The 23,556-nt window shown below is 37.0% G+C and overlaps 4 protein-coding genes across 4 annotated transcripts; 2 read left to right on the forward strand and 2 right to left on the reverse strand.

The window, feature by feature from the left end:
* Nucleotides 1-1,147: 1,147 nt before the first annotated feature.
* LOC144661365 (universal stress protein YxiE-like) lies at nucleotides 1,148-6,107 on the reverse strand. The gene is made up of 4 exons (XM_078522092.1): nucleotides 5,948-6,107; nucleotides 3,450-3,539; nucleotides 2,502-2,608; nucleotides 1,148-2,021 (listed from the first exon to the last, which is right to left on the reverse strand). Exons 1-4 carry the CDS (start codon nucleotides 6,012-6,014, stop codon nucleotides 1,812-1,814), a joined length of 474 nt encoding a protein of 157 aa, XP_078378218.1. The 5' UTR covers nucleotides 6,015-6,107; the 3' UTR covers nucleotides 1,148-1,811.
* A 135-nt stretch (nucleotides 6,108-6,242) lies between these two features.
* Nucleotides 6,243-14,360, forward strand: LOC144661366 (universal stress protein in QAH/OAS sulfhydrylase 3'region-like). The gene is made up of 5 exons (XM_078522093.1): nucleotides 6,243-6,401; nucleotides 7,683-7,769; nucleotides 9,403-9,515; nucleotides 11,155-13,064; nucleotides 13,518-14,360. Exons 1-4 carry the CDS (start codon nucleotides 6,335-6,337, stop codon nucleotides 11,353-11,355), a joined length of 468 nt encoding a protein of 155 aa, XP_078378219.1. The 5' UTR covers nucleotides 6,243-6,334; the 3' UTR covers nucleotides 11,356-13,064; nucleotides 13,518-14,360.
* Nucleotides 14,361-15,090: 730 nt separating this feature from the next.
* On the reverse strand, nucleotides 15,091-18,849 carry LOC144660931 (universal stress protein Slr1101-like). Its single transcript, XM_078521651.1, has 4 exons — nucleotides 18,680-18,849; nucleotides 16,808-16,897; nucleotides 15,944-16,047; nucleotides 15,091-15,589 (listed from the first exon to the last, which is right to left on the reverse strand). The coding sequence occupies exons 1-4, from the start codon at nucleotides 18,762-18,764 to the stop codon at nucleotides 15,359-15,361; spliced, it is 510 nt and encodes a 169-aa protein (XP_078377777.1). The 5' UTR covers nucleotides 18,765-18,849; the 3' UTR covers nucleotides 15,091-15,358.
* A 636-nt stretch (nucleotides 18,850-19,485) lies between these two features.
* LOC144661154 (uncharacterized) lies at nucleotides 19,486-23,240 on the forward strand. Its single transcript, XM_078521859.1, has 4 exons — nucleotides 19,486-19,645; nucleotides 21,283-21,369; nucleotides 21,477-21,580; nucleotides 22,755-23,240. Exons 1-4 carry the CDS (start codon nucleotides 19,558-19,560, stop codon nucleotides 23,031-23,033), a joined length of 558 nt encoding a protein of 185 aa, XP_078377985.1. The 5' UTR covers nucleotides 19,486-19,557; the 3' UTR covers nucleotides 23,034-23,240.
* Nucleotides 23,241-23,556: the final 316 nt, after the last annotated feature.

The raw sequence follows: 23,556 nt of genomic DNA on the forward strand, positions 1-23,556 counted from the left end.
TCGATACGTGGACACAGAAAAAAAAGAAAGAAACTGTATGTAGACATATGTAACTGTCCCCACCTCTACCCCCCCCCCCCCCGCCACCCCCTCCCTACCGCACCACGCCCTCCCTACCGCCCGCCCTGGGACTCAGAAAATTCCATCAGATGATGCGTAAGGGAGGGAGGGCGTGATTTCAGGATAACTTCTCTAGTATTGGTTGTTCTCGGTTTTGAATTTCTCATGCAATTTTAAATACGTCAAAGCCAGGACACAACACGGATGTCTGTAGAGTATCGTCATTTTTTAATATTTCGGGTTGAACTGCCGATAGGAAGAGTAATTATCTAGGCCTCTGGAGCTTTGCTAACAACGTAGGCACGCAATACGTGCAGAGAGAGCGCCATACGTAAGCTGCAATCTTGGACAACTGACACGAAAAATTAATACCACCACTTCCCCCCCAGTTTCAACGATGGAAAATGATACGTTTTGCCCTTAGAGTGAATTCATCATTGGTTCGGGGAGAGGAGAGTTCATTTCTCTTTTTATTGATAAAGGTGTTAGCATTATAAAACTGCAGTGCTTCCAGGGTGCCACGGTGAAGTGAAATCATAAAGAGTACCATGAAAACATTGCAATGTATGCGCTTTGCAAGAACCAACATTCATTTATTCAAATCATGGTAAAGGTAAAGTCAGCATTCGAACCTAGTGGGCCATCAGGCCTTAGCTTATGCTGGTTTCTGTAGCGTAAAGCAACAAGGAGTATTTTTTACTCTCCCCTGGATGGAATGCTAGTCCATCTCAGGGTTACCCTCAGCAATACTCATTCATAAACCTGGGTGGAGAGGGGTGCTATGAGATTGACGTGATTTGCCCAAGAACACACCTATGCAGGCTCAAACCCGGACTGCTCAATCCTGAATCCAGTGCACTAACCATTAGGTCACCACGTCTCCCAAGAATTCAAATCATGGAACATTATTTGGCCTGAACTCACTTTTTTGAAATGCATACAGAGAAGAACTCCACAGTTAAGAAATACAGGCCTGCAATGCATGTGGACAGACACAATAATTATAGATAATATGTTAATGTGCAAACAAAATACCCAGCAGGCAGTGTTCAAAATCCACACTGGTCAGATCAAATTGAATCAACAATTCTTGAGAAGGAAAGATTTTAATAACCTCTAAAAATGTAAAAAACTGACAAAAATTAGTACAAAGTCTGTCAGTTGCATGTGTGTCAAGGCTTGTTTACTGACAGCTAATTTTAGCTTAGAACTGTGGCATTTAAAAAAAAACTGTTGCATTGATGTTCCACTAAAACATTTAGTCTATGCTTGTTATGTTGAATTAACAAAAGCGAGAACCATCAAAATTTATTTTAGTTTCCTTCCTAATAACAAAATTAAAATAAATTTATAAGTTTTCCTAAATTTGAGCTACATTCTCTTTGATTTCAGATTAACATACTAAATGTTTTAATTAGATTCTCTCCAATCAAAATCATTATAACCATGATTGTTGACGCTCACACGGCATTAGTATTGCATCACAAAGCACTCTTAACCTTAAAAGAGCCATGTGTCACTCAAGACATACAGTGTTAGCAGCTATTGTTTTGTGGCTTTCTCTCTCAAAGTGTAGTATGCAATTCATGTGAAACTCCCTTACAAAGCTGCTATGTGACCCCAGCTTGAATCATGGCTACATGTAAAAGATACAACCAAACTTACACATTTTGTTTTATTTAAAATGACATAATTGTAAGCTGAAAAACTGCACTGTAAACTTAATTGCCTCAATGAAAATTTTTCTGTTACTAGGCAGATTCCTCCTTAGTCGGCACTACAGCCACAGGGATACCAGAATGATGCAGGACATAATCACTGACACTACCCAGAACAGTGCGGCGAAGGGTGCTTAAGCCCCTTGTGCCCATCACTATGATGTCAGCATTGTGCTTTTGGGCAGCATTGATAATCCCCTCTCCTGGCTTGTTCGTATTCTCCTCAAAAAACTTGTAAGGAATCTGTTACAAGACAGAAATAAGATATATAAGATAAGGAAATAAATTTAACTTACAGGCTGCAAAGAAATTCAATTTTCCAGCTTGCTCGAAGCCAGGATGAACTCAGGCTAGCTCGAAAGTCATAATTTTCACTTAAGCCCAAAAAAATCCCCATAAGCATGATTCAGTAATTTGCTCAAAAAAATTTCCCCAAAACTTTCACTTGCCTGTTGAGCAAGTGAAGGATAAAATCCACTAGCCTTGCTGTAAAATCTAATACCCGGGCTATCTGACAATCACCTGAGGTTTCCAATAAAAAAATACATTGGCACAGCTCACAGTCTAATGGAAAGAACTTTTTTTCTATAGCTGGATTTCAAAGGTTTCAAAGATGATTTGGACACTGTCCATGTAAAACATTAAAGGTTATTTTCCAGAATCTTATAACAAAAAATAACAAAAACAATTTGGTAGGCTTTCCTAGTTTATCAAAATACACACCTTTTTTCCCTGACATGTGGAGGTGAAGTCATTTTCAATTTTTTGTACTTGTTTGTTGGTTTCTTGCATAATTTTTTCCCATTCCTCTGTGGGCGGCTTAAATGTTGCTTCAAGACGTAAAGTATAAAACTGTATATGAATATAATTATAACTGACATACTGTACACTTAGATTACTATTTTACAAAACATGGCCCGCTAGGAGTTGGATCCAGGGCTTATACTGAGAATAAATCCAGCTAAACCAATGTGTGTGAACCCAGGAAGGGTGAATGTTTTAGATAATTCATGAATCAATGCTCAATTCACTTTCAGCTGAGGATGACTACCGGTATGTTGAAATCAATAAAATCATCGACTACCTAAAATCTTTGGCTTAAAGTAGCTTTAATTTCTTAATGTAGAAATAATAGTTAATAGTTAATGTAGATAAGTTATACCCTTTTTGTAAATTTATTTATTTATTTTCTCTTTTTCATTTTCTTCTTCACCTCCCACCTCGAATAACTAGGCTAATTGCGGGAGGTGAAAAATATTGTAAACAATTTGATTGCTAAAATAAAGTTTTGTTGTTTGTTTGTTTAATTCAAGACTGGTGCTCTGATGACTGAGAAACCTGGGTGACTTGGCTTTGGTTTATGATGAGTCAAAATTATCTGCTGCTTTGTGCACAATCAGTAGCACTTCAAAACCACTGTAGTATATATATAGCTTTGAAGTTGCTCTTATGCTTTGACTAGTGCAGTGCAGTGCAGCTCAATTTTTATACAATTTGCTTTTTGTCTATCTTCTTTTAAAAAAATGGTGGCCAATTCAGAATTGTAATAAGCCTGTGATTCGGGGCTCCTAAAAATGTTTTCTTAAGCAACGGCCTTCCAGTCACCCATTAAAATGGTCACGTGTGGTAAAATATTTACCAATAAATGCAAACATCATTAGTTCTTCTTACATTTTAGACTAAATGTGGGAAGATGGGCATGCTGCCAAGCATGATAACCAATAAGCTCATCTTCAGGACGTTGACATCTCTCAAGATACCCTACAAAACAAGTAAATTTATTACCCTACAAAATATAAGTACCGGTGCATTCATTACCCTTACAAAACAAGTACAAAAATAAGGTCAAAAAGTCCTTGTTATTTGTTGTCTGTACATAACAAATCATTTTTCTAAGAGAGTGCATATTTGGATATGAGATGGTAGATACATGTAGGTGTGTTAAAGTTTTAAGAACCATTGAATGGCCAGTTTGATGAATGCACCAAAGAAGTGTTCCTCCAGAAATGGAAGGAAGCAATGGTTATGAACTTCCTTTAATTTACTTTTCACTCAAGTATCATGTCATCAAATGTTAGCAACACTTATTTTTCGCAACATTTTTAAAATTAATGAGATTTTTAAATCAAAAAAATAATTCAATGTGTGGTTCCAGAAAATATCCATACCCCCACCACGGAGGGTATTTCACGTAAGACCCCCCACCTCTCTGGAATTTCCGTTTTTGTTAAGAAAAATAAACCCCCCCACCCTCCGGAATTTCCAAAAGTATATTGCGTACCCCCCAGCCCCTCTGGAAAAAAAAGATAAATTGTACAATGCTCTAAATTTTAGGCCACCTCTCTTGTAAACAGTTACAGTGTATAACTGATCGATCGGAAGATATGTTAGAACGATACATAAGTTACATGTACTGCTGAAGACAAAATAAGAAATTTCCTCAAAAGTAAACAAACAAAATATCTGGCAGTCACTTGTCAAATTACCTTGTTGTATAACCATCCATCCCTTTTCATTCCAATCGCTTTAGAAAACCGCTATTAAAATGTATCAGAACACGGATTTGAAGTGTTGATATATTAAAACCATAAACATTCACCGTAAACGTGATCGCAAAATCGCTAATGCTCGCTGAGAAAGCAAAATTTAACAGGAAAATTACAAACAAATAGCCAGAAATAACAAAACCATGTTAATCTCGAGTTTCTGACATCATTACACTATTTTCATCGCTAATAAACATGAAACTTTTCACAAACAAGGACGATTTTCCTTCGATCGAACGTGAAACAAGCAACCCTTGGCACCAGTGCCTTTTGGTCAAACCACGTGACAAGTTTCGGGGGACTGGTAACAAGTAATGGCGGACGAACGAACATGGAGGATTTCGTTGAAATTATTTGCTTTCAGTGTGCTTTCAGGAGAAAGAAAACCCGTTTTAAATGTAATGTGATTGTGAATCAAGAACCCAGAGTGCTATTTTTGCTATGTAAAACATTTGTAGAGTAGGTAAGAAACGATTTTTGAAACTAGTTTGCACTGCATCAAACTTGACCGTCTGGAAACATAATTCCACTGGCAACCCCCCCCCCCCCTCCTCTTCGGAATTTCCTGGGCCCTTGACCCCCCCCCCCCACCCCTCTGGAATTTCCAATTTCCTCCGTGGTGGGGGTATGGATATTTTCTGGAACCATACAATATTAAAATGTGAAAATTTTCTCTTGATAACTTCAACCCCAACTCATTCTGCAGCCTTATTGGCTATAAGTATCTGGCAATATTCATGTGATTTCACAGGATAATTATAACTAAACAATACATGCTTCCCTCTGTTTTATATATAATAAAATTATTGCTCTTGGTGATGCTTTGTTCCACAAATCATCTGTACCCCCCCCCCCCTCACAAGGCAGTTTAGCTCTTTCCCTACAAAAAAAGTGCTTTTCACCATACCCTCTCAGAATTGCCATTATTTTTTTTTGGGGGGGGGGGAGAGATTGAGTATGGACATTTTCTGAAGACACCGGTTAAATTAACTCTTACAGCATTTTAATACCTGACTATCACAGAGATAAATAATACAGAGTCTTACTCAATCTCTTCTCATGAACGGATTTTAATTAAATACCTCATATTTAAACATGATTACAATGTTACTCGCAGTTTCCAAGTCTCTTAAAAATTCATAATGCAATATGTAAATATTCAATTATTTAAGAATTTCTTCAATACGTAAGTACATGTAGGTATTGCTTGAGCTTAAGCTTCGATTCCTGACAAAGTTTGGTAATAACTCACTACAAATGCCGTGATTTCTCAAATCTATCTAACCGAACGATTCACTTTATTTCCCAAATTCTCTAGTTTCGAGCATCATGTAACATGAAAACCAGCCTCCCCATATGGGCTTCCACTAACAAAGTTGAATAAGCGAAGTTCTCATCGCAAAAATACAGCAAACAGTAAATCAATAAGACCCACAAGCCAAATCAGCTGTAATCTACAAAGTTACAAAGCTACATATTGCTCAAATGTTTGAGATCTTCCCAATACTCATTGTGTACCATCTTTCGCGGATTCACGCCCCCATACACTCCATGCGGAACGCTCACGAAACACCAACTGTAGAGGACTGTAGTCAAATAAAAACCAGGTTAGTTTGTACTTACATTGCAATGCATATTCAGAGCCTTTGCTACCATCCAAAGCCAACAACACCGTCCTTTTCGCAGCCATAATTGGTGAAAAAGATAACCTAATCAAAGCAAACTCTACTACACAACCCTCGCCGAATCCCTGCAGTGTACCCCGGTGGTTTGGTTCAATATACAATATTTATAAAACGCGTGCTCTGATTGGTGCTTTTTCTTACGCGAACGCCAATCGACTTCGTCGATATATTTGACCTTGGAAATTTCCAGTATGCATTGCGAGATTGCGAGCGTGATTTATTGACAGCTGAGCATGAGAGAGTGTGCGTCACCCCACGTCACGCACTACACACATCAGTTTATCAAAACGTGTACTTGACTTTATCAACAATCATTTCTTTTTCAATGTCTTCTGGCAATGTAATCATTATTCCCGTGGATGGGAGCAAAAACAGTGATCGGGCAGTGAACTGTAAGCCTTTATTTGAATATTATTCCCCAGTGTTAGATGCTTATTGCGTCAGATACTTCATGTACAAATATATTCGCGCGCAAGCTTAGCTCAGCTTAGCTTTTATTTGATATTGCTTGCGAAGTAATCTGACTAATAATGGTCGACGTTCTGAAATATCAGAAAAGAGCGATATGTTTGTTCAGTTTTGTTCGTTTTCTGCGTTAAATCGATGATGGTTTGTCGTGGTTTTATGACCAGTTTGTGAACATTTTTGATGCACGTCTAAAAACAGACTTGGTACTTTAGCCTCCCTTTACGCTTGTCTGTAAATATAAGCTTTTTGTAAGCTAACTCAGAGAGCTTTATAAATAATTATTATTACACTTCTATAAAACTAAGTGCTACTAATCGTGATGTAAGTCACATCCATCTCTTGAAAAAAATTGTGAGAGTTTAGAGTTAGAGGTGGCAATGAACGAAATTAGAAAGCAAAACGATAAAATTCTGCTGAAGCACATGTTCGAACATGTGCTCGTTTTAATTTTTTATTCAAAAAATATGCTTGATTTTTATGGAGTGCGTCAAGGAAATCTAAAACCTTTAAATAAATATCAAAAATCATTACCCTTGAAGTCTTATATAAATCAAGGCAAGAGGCCAATATAAGAAAATAATTGAAATATTTCATTTAGAATCATCGCATAATTATAATGTAGTTATCCTAAAAAAACAGTTTAGCTTATATAAAACAAGTAACAAATTTCTAATAATCAGATGAGGCTCTTAATTTTGATCTCAGCACGTTGCCAGAGAGAACCTTAATCCTAAATCCCTTTGCTGTATTTCTTACAAGCTCAACTAGTATCAATTATTTATATTTGATACTTTATCAATATTAATTGATTCACTATCATATATATTGTGTTTATGGAGATTTTGCTGTGAATATCAGTCCCCTATCTGGTATTGGAAGGCAACATGGCCAAGTTGGCCGTTTTACGGTTACGGCGGCCATAGTGATTTTTCCCTCTTCGAATCCTATAATGCTCATTGAAATGATTAACTCTTTTATTGTGATAATTCTGCAACTACCATAATAAAAGAATATTATATATTATAGGATGCTGAGGGGGCAAAGTCGATATCTGTAAAACGGCCTATGGTGAGAAGCAACATGTAATGGATGCAATAAAAAACACTCAGGGCCAGAGTTCCAATTTGTAATTGATCACCTGTTTAATTGGTTGTTACAGTGGTTCAGTTTTATGCTTGGTTCAAATGTTTCTTTCATGTTTACAGGGTATCTAGAACACCTTCACTTGAAGGGAGACAGAGTTGTTTTTATCCATGCATTTGATCCCCCGCCAATGCAATCAGCAAAACACAGTGAGTACCAAATGACTTCTTTGGCATGCGTTAGAAGCATATATAGTAATGTGATAAATGAAGTGATCTTCACTGTAACATGAAAGACTTACTTAGCCCAGAAAAAGATCTAACATTTTATTAAAAACTAGCAATGGTATATTTGCAATTCCTGCGTTCTGATTGGTTAACAGGCAATGGTATATGAGCTCATATACCATTGACCACAAGTATGGTACCTCCCCAGCTCCACCCTTGAGATATATGACATTTAAGGTATCAGTATACCCCAAATGACCAGTGTGCGTTGGAGCTGCCTTACCGTCTGTTAATTAAAGCAAACCCCAGCAAAGTAAATATTTTCTGAAAGCTTAGGAATTGTAGATTGCGAAGATACATTTATTTTAAGTTCAAATATTAATGTTGTCCAAAAAGAGCGTGTTTTTTCCAAAAGTATCGAGGCTCATAAATCGGGTTCGTTTCCGGACAATTTTGAACGGAAAGAAGCGATCAACATCGCTATGTGTTCTTCACACCTTTCTATAAAAAACTGTGTCGGGGAAAATTGATTACTTGTCTGGTTTGTTTTTGACACGCAGTTAAACTTCAAGAGTGTAAGAAACAACTATTCTCTGCGTTAAAACAGCCATAACTTTTGAAAGAAGAAAAAAATAAAAATTCGCCGACACAGTTTTGTTGCTCGATTATCGGGCAACATTCTTGCCAAATTTCAACGAAAATTGTTGAAACTCCATTGAAAATGAACTTAAAATGTGCGCCTCTCTCTTCGAAACTCTGTTTTCGAGATACGAACGAAAATGTATTTTGGGCCGTTCTTCCGGTGTAATGAGATTAATTACACAAGACAAGTGAAAATGACCAGGCGTTGAGCGATAGAATGAAGGTTCATTTTACTTTAACAATATAACTTGTTCAAAGCGGTGTCAAATGTTGCTTCTGGCCAGAAACAGACTGTTGCATGATTTCATACTCACATTCTACCGCTGACGTTATAACAATTTTCGTCTCAGTGCAACAGTTTTAAATCTAAAACAACGATAACATGGAATCACAAGAATCCTAAAGTAGTCAAAGTAAGCCGAGGAACTGCGGGTCGTGATTCCAGGTCGTGCTGTTACCCATTCAAGCGGCGAAAAACCCGTTGTCGCTATCTACTAGCGCATCTGCCAAATCTTTTGTCCTTTCCCGTTTTTGCAACATTCTTCGAACTTGAGATAGGAATGGGAAAATGTTTCTTTACTGACGTCTGGAAAACTATACATTTTGCCAGCGCAAAACTCCTAAAGCAACTCGTCGAAAACCAAGAACTCTGATAGTCACGCAACGGTAGCATCGCCGCGCTCCTTTAGACAACCTGTTGACAGCTATCAATATCAAAATATAAATTATAATTAATGGCAAGAAATGTTTTTTCTTCATAACTCTGTGTAGAGTGAATCTTTTTCCATAAAAATTTTTTGAATGAAAGGTCTTAATGAGATCTTTCCGAAAATACCAAAATATATTTTTCTTTGAAATGGTCAATGTTGGGGTATACTGATACCTTAACCCATAGTCAGGTACTAAAAGGTAGGTTTCACTCACAGAGTGGTCTTTTTACACTGTTTGCTAATCTGTTCTTTTTGCTTGACAGCAAGTGTTGACTTCAAGAATAGCTATGATGAGTGGTGCGTTGTAATTCAGAAAGCACAAGATAAGGCCAGGTGCCTTCTCAAAGAGTATGACCAGAAGTTTATACCCCTTAAGGTATGTCAATGTTGAGATTTTAGTTATGCAAATTATGTTAACTCTAGTGGAACAGTGAATAACACAGTATGGGGAAGAGGAAAGCCAGCTAGCTAGCTAGATCGAGCACATGTTCAGAGTTGTACAGCATACACACAGAGTTCTACAGTGCAGACTCGGCCAAACTCGGCCCAGGCTTCCCTCCTCCCAGAGTTAAATGTAAATAAAAGGTGTACAGTCGAACCTCGGATTATCCGGACATCGATTATCCGGATTTCTCGATTATCCGGACTTTTTCTCTGGTCCCAATTTTTTCATGAATATTAATTAGTCACATTCAAGACCAGATATAGGTGGTCAAGGTGGTTTACCTGTCAAAAAACATTATAAAACCTCTGATGATGCAGTTTCCAATCGAACAACATTTCATACTTCGGCAGACAACTTCCTTATTCAGTTTCCACTAGCCATAAAAACATTCACACAAATAAATTTGCTTTCTGTCCTTGCTTACTTGTATTATACTGAAATTTACAAGGAAAAATGGCAAAATTCAGAATGTTTAAATCCTTCTACGAAGTGAAAAACATCGTAGAAAGTTCGATCGGTCGACACCGCATGTTAGCATCAAGTCTAGTCACCAGGCCCATCACGAAAAGACGCAAGGAACGCCTGGAGGTTCAAAATTGTTTGCGAACGAATCGGCGTGGTTTCGTCGTCTTTTTCGGAGAAAAACTGTCTCAAAATGATCAATGACTTCGGAATTTTTGTTTGTGAGGATGGTTAACAGCTGATTTATCGCTATTATGAAGCAATTTTTCTTTTTTTCCCTGTTTAATGTGGAAAAATTTGACGAAGATGCGCAAGTTAGCGAACTTTGCGGATCCGCACCACCGCATCCTGTCAGATGCCCTCGTTTGTTTTTTTGGCTCATTAATATTCATACTTTCGATTATACGGACTCTCGATTATCCGGACTAATTAGCCTAGTCCCAAGGAGTCCGGATAATCGAGGTTCGACTGTATTATTACAACCAAAATTCATCAGGCATTACCAGGCCAGGCATAGTAATGGGACTGTAACCATTTCAAAAACATTATGGGATACTTGGTTGTCTTTTCCAAGAGCACATGTATGCCAAGTGATCGATCTAGATCTGTGATCTGTAGAAATGAGTTTAGCCGATTAAAACTGTTTTGTTTAGAATCAAGTTGTGAGTTTATTCACGTAGGAAAACATTTTCTGACATCAGTTCTTTTTTGAAACACTAAAATTACTGGCTATAAATAGTATCTGTAAAATGTAGCCAGAGTTTGAGTGAGTTGTCAGTCAACCCTCTGATCTCTCACTCATTATTCTAAAATCAACATGACAGCGCTGTCATGCATCAAGTTTTTAAGCAGCCGTTACATTGAAGTTATCACCCGCTCTGTATGCAAGTGTAACATACCACCAGTTAAGGCCTTTGAACATCAAGTGAACTCAGCCTTAACAGGTGTTGCAGGTTTCGACCCTTGATGACAGCCCTGCATGAGAAATAGACAATTCAATACCCCTCTACAGGATTACAATTTCTTCTTCCAATTTTTTGACAGAAATTGTTAGTTAACATCCAAACATCTCCAAAGTAACACCACATCTGTGTGTATTCTTTGACAGGGGCAACTGTCATACAAGATGATCCACGACACAGGGAGCCCAGGAGATGTAATAGTGAACTACAGCAAGAAAGAAAATGCAACTACTATAGTGATGGGCTGCAGGGGATTGGGCAAGCTGCGGAGAACATTGCTAGGGAGTGTTAGCGATTATGTTGTTCGACATTCATCAATACCTGTTGTTGTAATACCGCCAGCCTAAAAACTTCTTCCAGATATATATAATTATATAGTTTGTTTTTCTGCACTAACGTACTGCTACGTGTAAGACATGTAGAAAATAATTAACCATGATCTTGCAAAAAAATGTTAAGAGTCAGTTTTAAATAGTTATTAGATGTTATGCATCAAAAAGAAAATATCCTGCTCTAAGTGGAGGTTTTCAGTGCTTTCAGTGTAGCTTAAATAATCATTCTTTGACGTGATGAAAGTGTTAGGAAGGTTGCATATATGTAATACATACATGTATGTCAAAAAATATTGACAATGCTTTAAATAATTATTTATTTGAGGGAGGGTGGTTGTAATAAAAATCTGCATTACTTGACAAACAAAGGATTTGTTACTCTTCACAGATATTTTGTTACTGTTCCAATCTGGATCTATCTTAACAGCATTGTTATACTTATAATATTATTCTAAATTTTTCAATTAGTTAAATCTAACTACAGTTAGCATCCTTTAGCTTGCCCATTAAGTTTATTTTTTCCTTTGGTATTTTTTTATAATTTAAAGATTTCTTAATTGATTCGAGAAATTTATTTTGTACATTTACAAATTGCATTATTTCATTCAGTTACATTAGACATGCAGACAATATTTATTTATTGACATTACATTGTGGCTTCCACCATCTAAATTTTTGTGTAGAGGTGACATGAACAATGGGCAGGCATAATCATTCAAATACAAGAGATTTTCTCACACTAACGGCATCACCCGGACGGTTATTCAAAATGCAGTAAAATATTGTGAATCAGGATATTTATCTGTAACATTTCCATAATGAAAATTATTATTATAAAAGATGGTTTAATGCATCAAGTACGACTAATTTTTGCCAGTCAGACTACAAAATATGTACATGTACCACACAGCTTCTAACCAACTAATTGATTTATTTTCCAAGTTTGTCTTTGAGCCAAAATGTTACAAGCAAGCAGCCTGAATTACTTGTGACAGAGCTTGAAAATATTAAGTTAATTTTGTAAAAAAAAAATTGGGTGTTACCAACTCTGAGAATGAGTTGGAATAAAAAGTACATTTTAATTTTACTATTTATTGCCCAAAACCAGGATTAATTGCAGCCAATAATGTTAAATGTGTGTCACCTCAGTTATTATTTTCTTTATAGGTACATATATATACAAAATGATGCTTCAACCTGAATGCAGTTTCTTATGATTGCACTTATCCACTTTATGCAAGTATTTTTCAAAATGGTGTAATATTAATTCTCATGAGTAGTTCCAGGTGCTTCTGGTAGTTCATTATATATAATTTATTCTAAATAATTCTTGAATTCCCAGCACCCCTGAGAATCGAAACTGACAGCCAATACACTTGTTACTGTTCTGGGCATTTATACTTGCTATCTTGTACCAGCACATACATATACAGTACGTTGAATACCAGTAACTCAAACCCTCTTAACTTGAATCTTTTTCCATTCCCCTTCTGGACATCTTCCTACTAATTTTGCCCTTGATAACTAAAACATTTTTCAATTTCCCTTGAAGGTTTCTTGATCATTACCAGCATTCAGCTGTGTAGTACACTTACACTTTCTACAAATGCATGTGTGGAATCAAGAAACTATAATTCATCTACTGTTTCATGCTTTGCTGTTCAGACAAAGTTTTCATATAAATTAAACTATTTTGACAAAATGTTAATTAAAGTTACAAGAGAGTGAATTCGTGTAACCCGTTTTTTATATGCAAATGCGCCGTGTAATATTTAAATGAGCTGTACAGGAAAACAGAAAATTGCGGACAAATCATAAGTATTATTTGCATGTGGAAGTCAGGTAAAATTCAAGCATTTACCAATATGTAAAAACCAAAACAGATAACGGGGCTTAAAATTTATCATGCCTTGAATTGTCTTGCGATTTTAGACAAACATTTTATATTCAACATCCCCTAAAGAAAAACAAACTAATTTTCGATTTAGGTTGAACATGTTCTTGAAGTGCTTAAAAAAAGACACGTCTTGTTTATACTTCTATTCTGTTTAACTATTAAAGTGATTTCTTTGAGGTTTTCTGACCACTCGTGTATTGTTTTATTGTACACAAACATTAGAATATTATACGACTCATTAACATATAAAAAACGGGTTACACGAATTCACTCTAAGGAGTGAACAATGGGCAATGACATAGACAAAAAATAAAAAAATAAATAAATATAATTCAAACAAATGCAGAATTTTATATTGCATTGCTAATAATTATTTTTAATTTCTGGTCATTTGGAGATCATCATAGTATATGTAGGAATTTCTCAGTAAAAACTTTCCCGCAATTGCTTCCATTGTTTCTTCTTTTTTGTGAGTTACATTGTATATATTTGTCACTTTGGCAATCCTTTATACAGTAATAGCAATTAAACACATGCCGTAAGATTCCGGTTATAAGCCCCCCCCCCAACTTATAAGCCCCCTCGGTTATAAGCCCATCTACCTGGAAACAAAAAAATACATCCGATTATAAGCCCCCGGATATAAGCCCCCCTCTACCGGATGGCAGTACTGAACAGGGCTAAATGTTGCTTTTTGTACGTTTTTAACTTAAAAACGTATTTTGATCAACACTCCCGAGGCTTGTTTTGAAACGTTTTTTCATTCCGCTTATAAGCCCTCCCAGATATAAGCCCCTCCGCTTATAAGCCCACCAAAAACCCTTATGAAGTTGTATAAGCCCAGGGCTTATAACCGGAATTCTACGGTATAATACAAGGCAACACAACAATTGCACATGTTCACTTCCTGTAACTTGTTATAACTAGGACTGAAGATGGATATAAGATGGAACGTGTCTTTAAAACGTTTGTTCACAGTATTTAATTTCTCATGTTAAAATGCTTGCTACTTTTGTGAAATGTTGTACAAAGTCATTGAAATGAATTGCTATTCATTGCTTGTTGCATGATGAGCTGGAAAACATTGTAAGATTAAAAAAGTAAACATTTTACTTGTAAAGAGAGTGGGTTGCTTAATGTACAGTACGACCTCTTGCATTAGCATTCAGTCGCTACATGTATCTCAAAATATCAAATAACAATACTTACTCATTTCAACAATCCAGGGAGGTAGGATTATTAGACATGCCAGATGTACTTGACAGATATTTGCTGCAAGATAGGCATTCACAACTCCAGAGCACTTCTCTTTGCGCGTCTGAGTCATGTGCAAAAGATGAGCTCTGGGGTCTACATGTAGAAATATATGCAAGATAGGGTACCACATGTAGCGTCCATCTTTCAGATCAGTCATAGGGTTCCAATAATTTAGCCCTTTAGTCTGAGGTGGTGTCATTGCCACTTTATTACAGTCAAAATACTCAGCGCGTGCCGCCTAGAATTCCGGAATAGTTTTGATTAACGGCGGACAGATTGCATTATTCCTTTCAAACATTCAAATTTAATTTAAATCTTGTAGATCATCCAACCGTGAACATGTGAACCTGTCAAAAATAAACCAATTTGATTGGCTAAGAAAGCAGAATAAATTTTAAAGGAAGATTGGGCCTCATCTGGAGTGATTGAGGCATCAAATATTGCCCAGGGCAGAGAGCACTGGAGGGATCTGGTGAGGGCCTTGTGTGCTACAGTATGTTGCATAAAGAGGCCTACATGTACTGTAGCTAGGTTACAAGTGACTTACCCAAAAATGTTTTGTGAACTGTCTATCCCAAAGAATACAAGTCAGGCTATTTCATCTAATGATTTATTAATTTTATTAAGTTAGAAAATCAGTTCATTTTTAACGAATCTCCCTAAATTACATGTATGAGGATTGTACAGTATATACTATAGTGTACAATTTATTGACTTTTTTAAACCATTTGATGATCACTACAACTACAACTGTATGGAACTTGCAAACATCTTATACAGCATTCCATGCTGATTATGTGAACTACAGTTCACTTACAGATTTAGTGTACAAGTCATATGACTGTACCATGTGCAAGTTCTTTGTTAATGAACGTTGGCAAATCCATGATGTTGAAAGCGGTCTGGAGGTGGAACGACAGACACAGGAACATTTGAATGGTGCAGACAGTAGTCACTCACACTACCGACAAGTGCACGGCTAACTGTGCCCAATCCTCGTGATCCCATTACTACATGATCAACATTTCTCTCCTTTGCGACTTTACAAACAGCCTCTCCTGGGTTTCCATCCTCCTTGATGAGTCTACATTTCAACTAAAAAAGAAAAGTGACATTTAAACCCCTTATTTATCTTAATAAAGGTAACCTTCCAAGACAGTGCTGCAGAAACCTTTAACAGCATACCAGCAACAATTAGGAACTGTACGTCAAATTTTACTACTTTCAACGCAAAGTCAGTGAGAGCTACTTGCATTTGAGAAGTTAATATTAATATTATCTCTATAAAATGGATTAGGAATATAACTGATACGGACATAGGATATAACAATACCGGTAAATGGAGGATATGCATGGTCACGCAGAGATACAAAATTTCTCTGTGAGTGTTGAAAAAAGAAAAAAAAATTATAAACACAGTTACATTTCCACAGCAGGCTGTATACTTACGTTATTTTCTTGGCATTTCTTGTAATAGGATTCTAAAATTGTTCGGGCCTTTTTGTCACTTTCTTCTAAATGCTTCTTCCATCCTTCAGAAAAATCAAAACCATCTAGAAAAAATAAATGAATCAACAAAATAATGGAGGGTCAGCATATAATAAAGACATAGAAAGGAGGTTTGTTTCCTATCTGTAAAGCAGTACTGTAAGTCACTCTAGTCTGTGAAGAGACTAAGTTTTTTAACTTGCTACATGGCAATCATTCTTTTAACAATGTTCTCAAATGCTTGAAAAAGCCTTTCAAGTAACCACAATAAAGATTTCTTACACTGTTTATACTGTGGAAAGCAGATTGCACTTTTCCTACTTTGAGCAGGTTGAATGACCCAGCCATTAAAACATGACAACAACATTAACTAGTTTTACAACAAAACAACATTTTTATTCAGTTTCAAAAGCACATATCTAAAGAAAACATTTTTTTTAACTCTTGGCATTTAACATAGTATTCAGCTGGCCCAATACAGGTCATACATGAAACTTAAATTATTGTTACTAATCATTTTCTCGGAACTTCAATGTTTGCAATTCTTTGCGATATTTAAAACCTGCAAAAGCAACATACCGGTAAATAGTTTTCATGTTTTTATCATTTTTTGATCAAATTTGGAAAACTAAGTCCGGTGAAATATGCCCTTTCAGTTTTGCGGATTTAAGTTCCCACAGAAATAAGTAACAAAGTACATGTTCTTGGGATTGGCCTGGGAACTAGCTTACAAGATTATCAGTATGTGCTGTTAACAGAACAAACCAGTTGGCATCCTAAACTTAATAAGAAAAAGAAAAAAAATAACAAAAAATGTTTTCTTACAAGGATATGGAGTAGCTGGTAGGGACGGCAACTCATGGGCATGCATCACCAATATCTCATCACCATTCTTATAAAAATTCTTGGAATACCCTAATAAAAAATTCACAGTAACCATTAGTTCCAGTTTATTTGTGACCTACTTTGAAAATGCTTAACAAAAGAGACCCATGACATATATAACAACCCAAGCCATACCAAAACATGATATCATACCACAAAAAGGTATAACAAGCATCGCTGTCAAAGCGAGGGGATATTCCCATTTAATTATAATGGGTGTGTACCACTGTGAAGGCTATGGTTTTCAACCCGGGGGGGGTACTCCATATAACGGCCTATACGGGGAGGCTCCGCCCCGAAAGGGGTACCTTTTTCAGGCTTCAGGTATATAAAAGGGTAGCGATTTCACAAGTTTAGGTATATGAAAGGGTATGAAAATCCGTCATTTAGGTTTTTTAAAAGGCCTGTAATTAAAATATTTCGAACAGACGCACTTTATGGCTGTATTATTTAAATTTATTAAGCGCTACATAAAAATGAGAAGAAAACGTCCTGTTCTAAGGCTATGTCACGTCTTTTAGGTATATGAAAGGGGTACCTTTTTTCAGTAAAAGGTATACGAAAGGGGTACAATTTCTGTCAAAATGGTATATAAAAGGGTAAGGGGTAAGAGCTTGGGGCGGAGCCTCCCCGTATAAAACTTTTTTGAGTGCCCCCCCCGGGGTTTTCAAGCAGTTTAGTAAGTCAAGCAGTCTACAAATGATACAATCTACCTGGACACTGCTCAGTTGCAATTGAAAAATAAAATTTAAGGAAATGGAAATACATGTTCAAATCATTGTGGCAACTTAAAAAGCTACTTTTACTGTGATAGAGGGTGGTAAAGGGGGTTCTTGATCATGTTTCATGAAAAATAAAACAGCCATTTCATGTTTTACACAAAATAAAATAGCCATTTCACAAAACCAAGATAAAAGGTGTCAAATTAGTAATAAAGTGACCTAGAGCCCAGAATGATGATCAGTCATGGTCATAAACTGGTCAAGTGGTTTTGAAAGCAATTCACCACACATACTGGATACTTGTTTGGAAGGGAGAAAGAATCGCGGTTTACAGTTGCATTTCACGAAAAACAAATAACAGCCATCATGGTTCACAGCTTTGGAAGCAAATCACGTTTCACAAGAAAAATAGACATTTCACAATTAACAGAAAATAAAAAATATAAAAGGCATTTTGTGATCACAAAAATACCCTTTAACACCCTCTGTGATAGTGATAGAGTTTCTGGAGATATAAAAGCAAGTCTGGGACAGGGTAGGCATTTTCATAGTCTAGAACACGGACTTGCAAAGAGCAGCTCTGGTACAGCAGGTCTGGTACAGGGTAAGGGTTTCAGAGTCCCAGTGGCACACCCCTGCCCAACAAATTCCAGAGTACAACCTGGGATCTGTGTGGTCCCTGATAGGCAGATTGGGCAGTAGTGCTTTCACAGCTTTTTATGCATGACCTTAGCAACTGATTTTGTTTAATTTGTAAACTATTTATAAATGTGATTTATAAATATAGGCTAATATTAATCTCTTGAATTCTAGAACCTCCCCCCACCCTCCCTCCGCCCAACCATCACCCGTCCCCCTCAACTACCACCTGGGACCAGGATCTTCCATTATAGTTGCTTTGATGCTAATAAATTGAATTTTACGAGCCCTTGAAACAAAATTTTATCATGGTCAATACAAAAGACGATTGAGAATTCTTAAATTTTGTGTCAAGAAGTAAGCATTTTATAGTAAAGCAATATCAAGAAAATCGGGCATGCGTTCGATCCGACTTCAGACGAGTCACGGAATGAAAACGTCCCATACTTACAATCAAAAGCTCTGTCGCTGTGTTCACTTCCATCTACTGCAATTAACACAGTTCTGTTCTTTTCCTCTGCTTGTTGATTTGCCATGTTTTGTATTTTTCTTCAGATTTTGTCCCGCTTTAAAACAAACTGTGCCTGACCTGACAAACTGCACGTACACACGTAACACACGCGCGTGGATTCGCGAGCCTCGTTCTTATGAACTCCTGTTTACCTTGACATTAAAAAATACCCGGATGGCTTATGCAATACCGTAAAATTCCGGTTATAAGCCCTCCCGCTTATAAGCCCCCCCGGTTATAGCCCATCTACCTGGAAACAAAATAATACATCCGATTATAAGCCCTCCCGGATATAAGCCCCCCCCCCCCCTGCCGGATGACAGTACTGAACAGGGCTAAATGTTGCTTTTTTATGTGTTTTTAACTTAAAAACGTATTTCGATTAACACTTTCGTGGCTCGTTTCGAAACATTTTTTTTATTCCGGTTATAAGCCCTCCCGGATATAAGCCCCTCCGCTTATAAGCCCACCTAAAACCCCTTACGAAGTTGTATAAGCCCAGGGCTTATAACCGGAATTTTACGGTACTGTATTTATTTTAACTGTCCCACATATATTTATGCACAAGTTAACAGTATTTGGAAGTTAGGATGATATCATACTCTTAAATAAAACTCTTAACTTTTACATTAATTAGAGAAAGAGAAAATATGCGTTTTCTATTATAGAAAAGGATTTCTTTGAAGAAAAGTAGAGTGCGTGACAGATCGTGACAGTCACGTCACGTTTTATCTGGTACATATTGGTGCACACGACATATAGAGATCCCCAAAGGTGGCAGCAAGCTCATTGATATTTTTGCAAATCTGCATGGGAAAATGTCGAGTGATCTTCAAACCAAACAAAGTGGAAAAACGGTTCTAATTCCTGTCGATGGGAGCGAGAACAGCGAGCGGGCATTTCAATGTAAGTATTTTCATTTTTCCCGTGTAAACAATGAACAATGGTGTGTATCAAACCTGGGTCGCCGGCCCAGCATGAACAACTGAGCGTGCTTTAAACTCGGTACTTGATGTTACACGCAAAGTTAAAGATGCAGTCTATAAAATATATATATTTTTAAAACTACCGACGTTCTTTCTAGTAATAAATAATGACTTTATCGGCCCCTAAACACAAATTGAGACGGTTTTGTGCCTTTTTCATGGTATCATCTATCAAAGATCGTTTCATTTTTAGCTCGGCAAATACATTGCACATTGTCAAGCGCAAGATCATTTATATTCATTTGTTATTGTTTGATACAACTTATGATCGAAAGAAAAAGTAATCTGGAATCTCGACAAGAACTGTGAATTACACGAAGTGAAGTCCGTGCATACGTTTGATGACTGTATACAGCTTCCGGTTTATTCGACAAGATTTAAACACTGTTTAAATCCCTTCAGCATGTTTAGCGCACACCTCTATCAAGCGGAAAAGAACACAAAAATGAATTTTATTTTGATAGTTTATGTTGCAATGCAGAATAAAGGATTGCGTTCCTGAAAGATTCGATTGAAAAGTGAGAATTCCGTAGTTGTTGTGAATAACCTGTCGACTAGACATGATTTATAGACCAACATCCGTATGTTTGTCGTCCACGATCAAAGTTCGCCTAATTCTTGCATAAAGTACAACACAGCTATTCACATTCAAATCCTTCTTTAGCCTTGTTTGTCACCATAAAAGAGGTATTCGATGGGAAGCCTATGTTAAAGTCCCGGGGGAAGGGCACTCCCATATATCAGCTATGCCCGGGCAGCTATATAGGTACCGTATTGCAAACTCAGCCTAGTGTACCCGGTGTTTATTTGACTCGTGCAGTTTATTTGAGCCCGACTTTTATTAAGCAAGGGTTTTTATTCATTATTTCTGACAAACATGTATCTGGCTTCTACACTTTCAGCTTATTGTACCTCAAATAAACACTTGAGGGGCCTATTTTCAACTCCACCTTAGAGACCCGGCGTTTATTCGGAACCCAGCGTTTAATCGAGAAAATACGGGTACATGTATGTGCCGCTGTGAAGGGGGATGGTTTTCAAGCAGTTTAGTCTGGGATAGGGTATAGAAATCAAAACCTTTTGGTCTAGAATAGGGTATCATTTACCGGGAAACTAATCAGTGGTATGAAAAGTGAAGCCTAGAATAGTAATAGAAACTCGGAAGAGAAAGAGGCTTGCCTAAACGTAATTTAAATCGTCGCGGCAACGTTGTTGACAGATAGTTTGCCATTAAAAACACTAATTAGTGATACAGTTCTATAAAAAGCAAGTCTGGGATAGGGTAGGGATTTTTGGCGTAAAGTCTGTTATACATGTAGGGTTGCAAATTGCAAAATCAGCTAAACATGGTCTAGTATAAGGTGGGGTAAGGCTTTCAGAATCTCAGCGGCACACCACACCCAAAAATATAAAGAGTACCCCTAGGGTTACAATCTATCGCAACTGACGTTTTTCAGCCTCTTTTTCACTTCTCGTTTGAAGGACTGTAACAAGAGCTATTTTTACATTGATAAAAATGAAATAATAGGTGTTTTTACATTGTTTTATCTTTTGTAGGGTACTGCAACAACCTCCATCAGACGAACAATGAAGTAATTCTAGTTCACGCGAATGATCTGCCTCAATCCAACATGCCATATCACTGTATGTACAGTGCTCCATTTGTTACTAGTGTTTAAACTCACTTTATTTTCCGTTGTGATCACCCCATGTGTCAATTGACAGTTTATTATCTTTTGCTCCAAACACAGATGGCTACCCATTTCCTGATGGCTGGGAGAAAACTGTCAAGAAAAGTGCTGCCGAATCTGAACACATTCTTCAGTCATTTTTTGAGAAATGCAAAGAGAGAAATGTAAGGAAAACTCAGTTGCTTCTTGTCTTATGTGTTTGTTTCACAGTTCGCGATGCTGATAAACCCGATGGATACTCGTCTGTTGTTTTATTAGCAATCAAGTGACTGGGATAATCGATAAATACGGAGCTCTTTACGTTAAATTACGAGCGCTTCAATGCGTGTTTTATCGTGGTTTGTTTCCCGCTTTTATTCTGGTAACGAAAACGCTGGTAACAAATATTTGCCCTTTTTGTGATAGGCAACCGTATAGATGTTTGGAATGAACAACAATAAAGAGGCCTCGCTACAAGAAATGAATAAACATTCTTGTAAAATTTCTTTTATTTGTGTCCTCTACTACTAGGGCTTTCCACAAGTTGCTCGACAACTTTTTGGCAACTTTTCATGTTTCGAGCAACTTTTTCCCCTTCGAGCAACTTTTTTCCTCTCGAGCAACTTGTTGCATTTTGAGCAATTTCCATACCGAAGATCTCCGAAGATTATCCGAGTGTGGTTCAAAGGCAATACGAACGTTACCGAAAATGTACGAAGTTTGCCGATGATTTTCGAGGAAAATCTGAAGACGTTTCAACTTTCGGCTCATTCTGCATTAAAACATCACAAAACGCGTCAGCAAACATGACGTAATGGTATGGTTATCTTCACGATTTTTCTCAGTTAAATAAATCCTTGTTATTTAACAAATTTTCCCCTTAATATGTTATTTAGATACTTCTTTTGCTGTAAAATTGCATAAAACTGCTTAGAAATCTTACCTTCAAAGGGAAATAAGCATATATTTAGAGGAATTCTCTTGATTAGAAGCAGCGTTTTGGATTTTTTGGGAGCAACTTTCAAGCAACTTTTTGAGAAATTACGAGCAACTTTTTGGGAAATCTCGAGCAACTTGTGGGAAGCCCTATCCTCTATAGGCCTCGCAACCAGGCTGAATTTTAATATATCGAAAGAAGCCTATTTTGCAGCGATGAAAATTGCCCAGTGCAAATATAGACCTTCGTGGGTCTCCCACGAGCGCTATATTGTTTTCTTTTGTTTTTGTTTTTCTGTTGCTTGTTTATTTGGTTGGTTGGTTGGATATGTTTTTTACTTTATTTTGTGGTCGTTTATTTGGAATATCAATGAGAACCCCTTTACTGAATTAATAATACTGCTCGTTTTGTTTTAAATTCAGATCAAGTGCAGGATGTTTATGGAGTCGGACAGACCATCAGAAGCCATCCTCCGATTGGCTAAACAACAGAACGCTGACCACATTGTGATGGGATCCCGTGGGCGTGACCCGATCAGCCGAGCTCTTTTTGGTAGCATCAGTTATTTTTGCACTCATCACTCTGAGGTCCCTGTCTCGGTTGTACCTCCAGTCATCCCAAATGTCGATGACGCGCCACATGCAGTACCCTCATTTACAGACACCAAGGAGCTATACGAGAATAATTTGGGCTATATTTGACGAACACATGGTCTGGCAAACATGTACAATACCAAAGCAAACAGATCAAGCAAATTATATTGAAGTTATATATACCATTTAAGGCATCTAAATGTGAATAGTGCAAAAAAATGACACAAAGTTAATATCACACCCGATGGGTTTTTTTAAAAAAAAAAAACACAGTCAGTTTTACTCATTTGAAATGTATTTGATTTTTACAAATAATTAATGTGCGTATAAATAAAAAGTCTGTAAATCACGTTGTCAAACGATTGATGTTGAGTCCTTGATGCAATGATACAGCTTAACTTAACTCTGAAGAGTATAAAAAGGATTTTCACTCACTTGGATAACACGTCTGATGTTTAAATCGCACGATTCTGTATACTTGATTTTCACATCATTAGTCCGTTTTATAGCAAGGAACTTTATTGTAAGAACAAAGGGAAGGTCAGGAAGGAGTTACCCCTGTATGGCACCTCTTTGGCCACACGGCTGGCCAATTCACATGACGCTTCCGGATATCTAGTCCGTCAGTCCC

This window comes from Oculina patagonica, chromosome 7 (assembly GCF_052425735.1).
Source record: "Oculina patagonica isolate OP01 chromosome 7, crgOcupat, whole genome shotgun sequence".
In the NCBI taxonomy this organism is placed as follows: domain Eukaryota; kingdom Metazoa; phylum Cnidaria; class Anthozoa; order Scleractinia; family Oculinidae; genus Oculina; species Oculina patagonica.

Bases quoted from the DNA above. Each gene is read 5' to 3' on its own strand.
- LOC144661365 (XM_078522092.1), bottom strand. From the start codon at position 6,014: ATGGCTGCGAAAAGGACGGTGTTGTTGGCTTTGGATGGTAGCAAAGGC. The intron at 3,540-5,947 runs GTAAGTACAAAC...CTTGTTTTGTAG, and splicing joins CTCTGAATATGCATTGCAAT to GGTATCTTGAGAGATGTCAA. The intron at 2,609-3,449 runs GTAAGAAGAACT...TACGTCTTGAAG, and splicing joins TCCCACATTTAGTCTAAAAT to CAACATTTAAGCCGCCCACA.
- LOC144661366 (XM_078522093.1), top strand. From the start codon at position 6,335: ATGTCTTCTGGCAATGTAATCATTATTCCCGTGGATGGGAGCAAAAAC. The intron at 7,770-9,402 runs GTGAGTACCAAA...TTTGCTTGACAG, and splicing joins AATGCAATCAGCAAAACACA to CAAGTGTTGACTTCAAGAAT. The intron at 9,516-11,154 runs GTATGTCAATGT...ATTCTTTGACAG, and splicing joins AGAAGTTTATACCCCTTAAG to GGGCAACTGTCATACAAGAT.
- LOC144660931 (XM_078521651.1), bottom strand. From the start codon at position 18,764: ATGGCAAATCAACAAGCAGAGGAAAAGAACAGAACTGTGTTAATTGCA. The intron at 16,898-18,679 runs GTAAGTATGGGA...ATTTTTTATTAG, and splicing joins CAGCGACAGAGCTTTTGATT to GGTATTCCAAGAATTTTTAT. The intron at 16,048-16,807 runs GTAAGAAAACAT...TATTTTTTCTAG, and splicing joins ACCAGCTACTCCATATCCTT to ATGGTTTTGATTTTTCTGAA.
- LOC144661154 (XM_078521859.1), top strand. From the start codon at position 19,558: ATGTCGAGTGATCTTCAAACCAAACAAAGTGGAAAAACGGTTCTAATT. The intron at 19,646-21,282 runs GTAAGTATTTTC...TATCTTTTGTAG, and splicing joins CAGCGAGCGGGCATTTCAAT to GGTACTGCAACAACCTCCAT. The intron at 21,370-21,476 runs GTATGTACAGTG...CTCCAAACACAG, and splicing joins ATCCAACATGCCATATCACT to ATGGCTACCCATTTCCTGAT.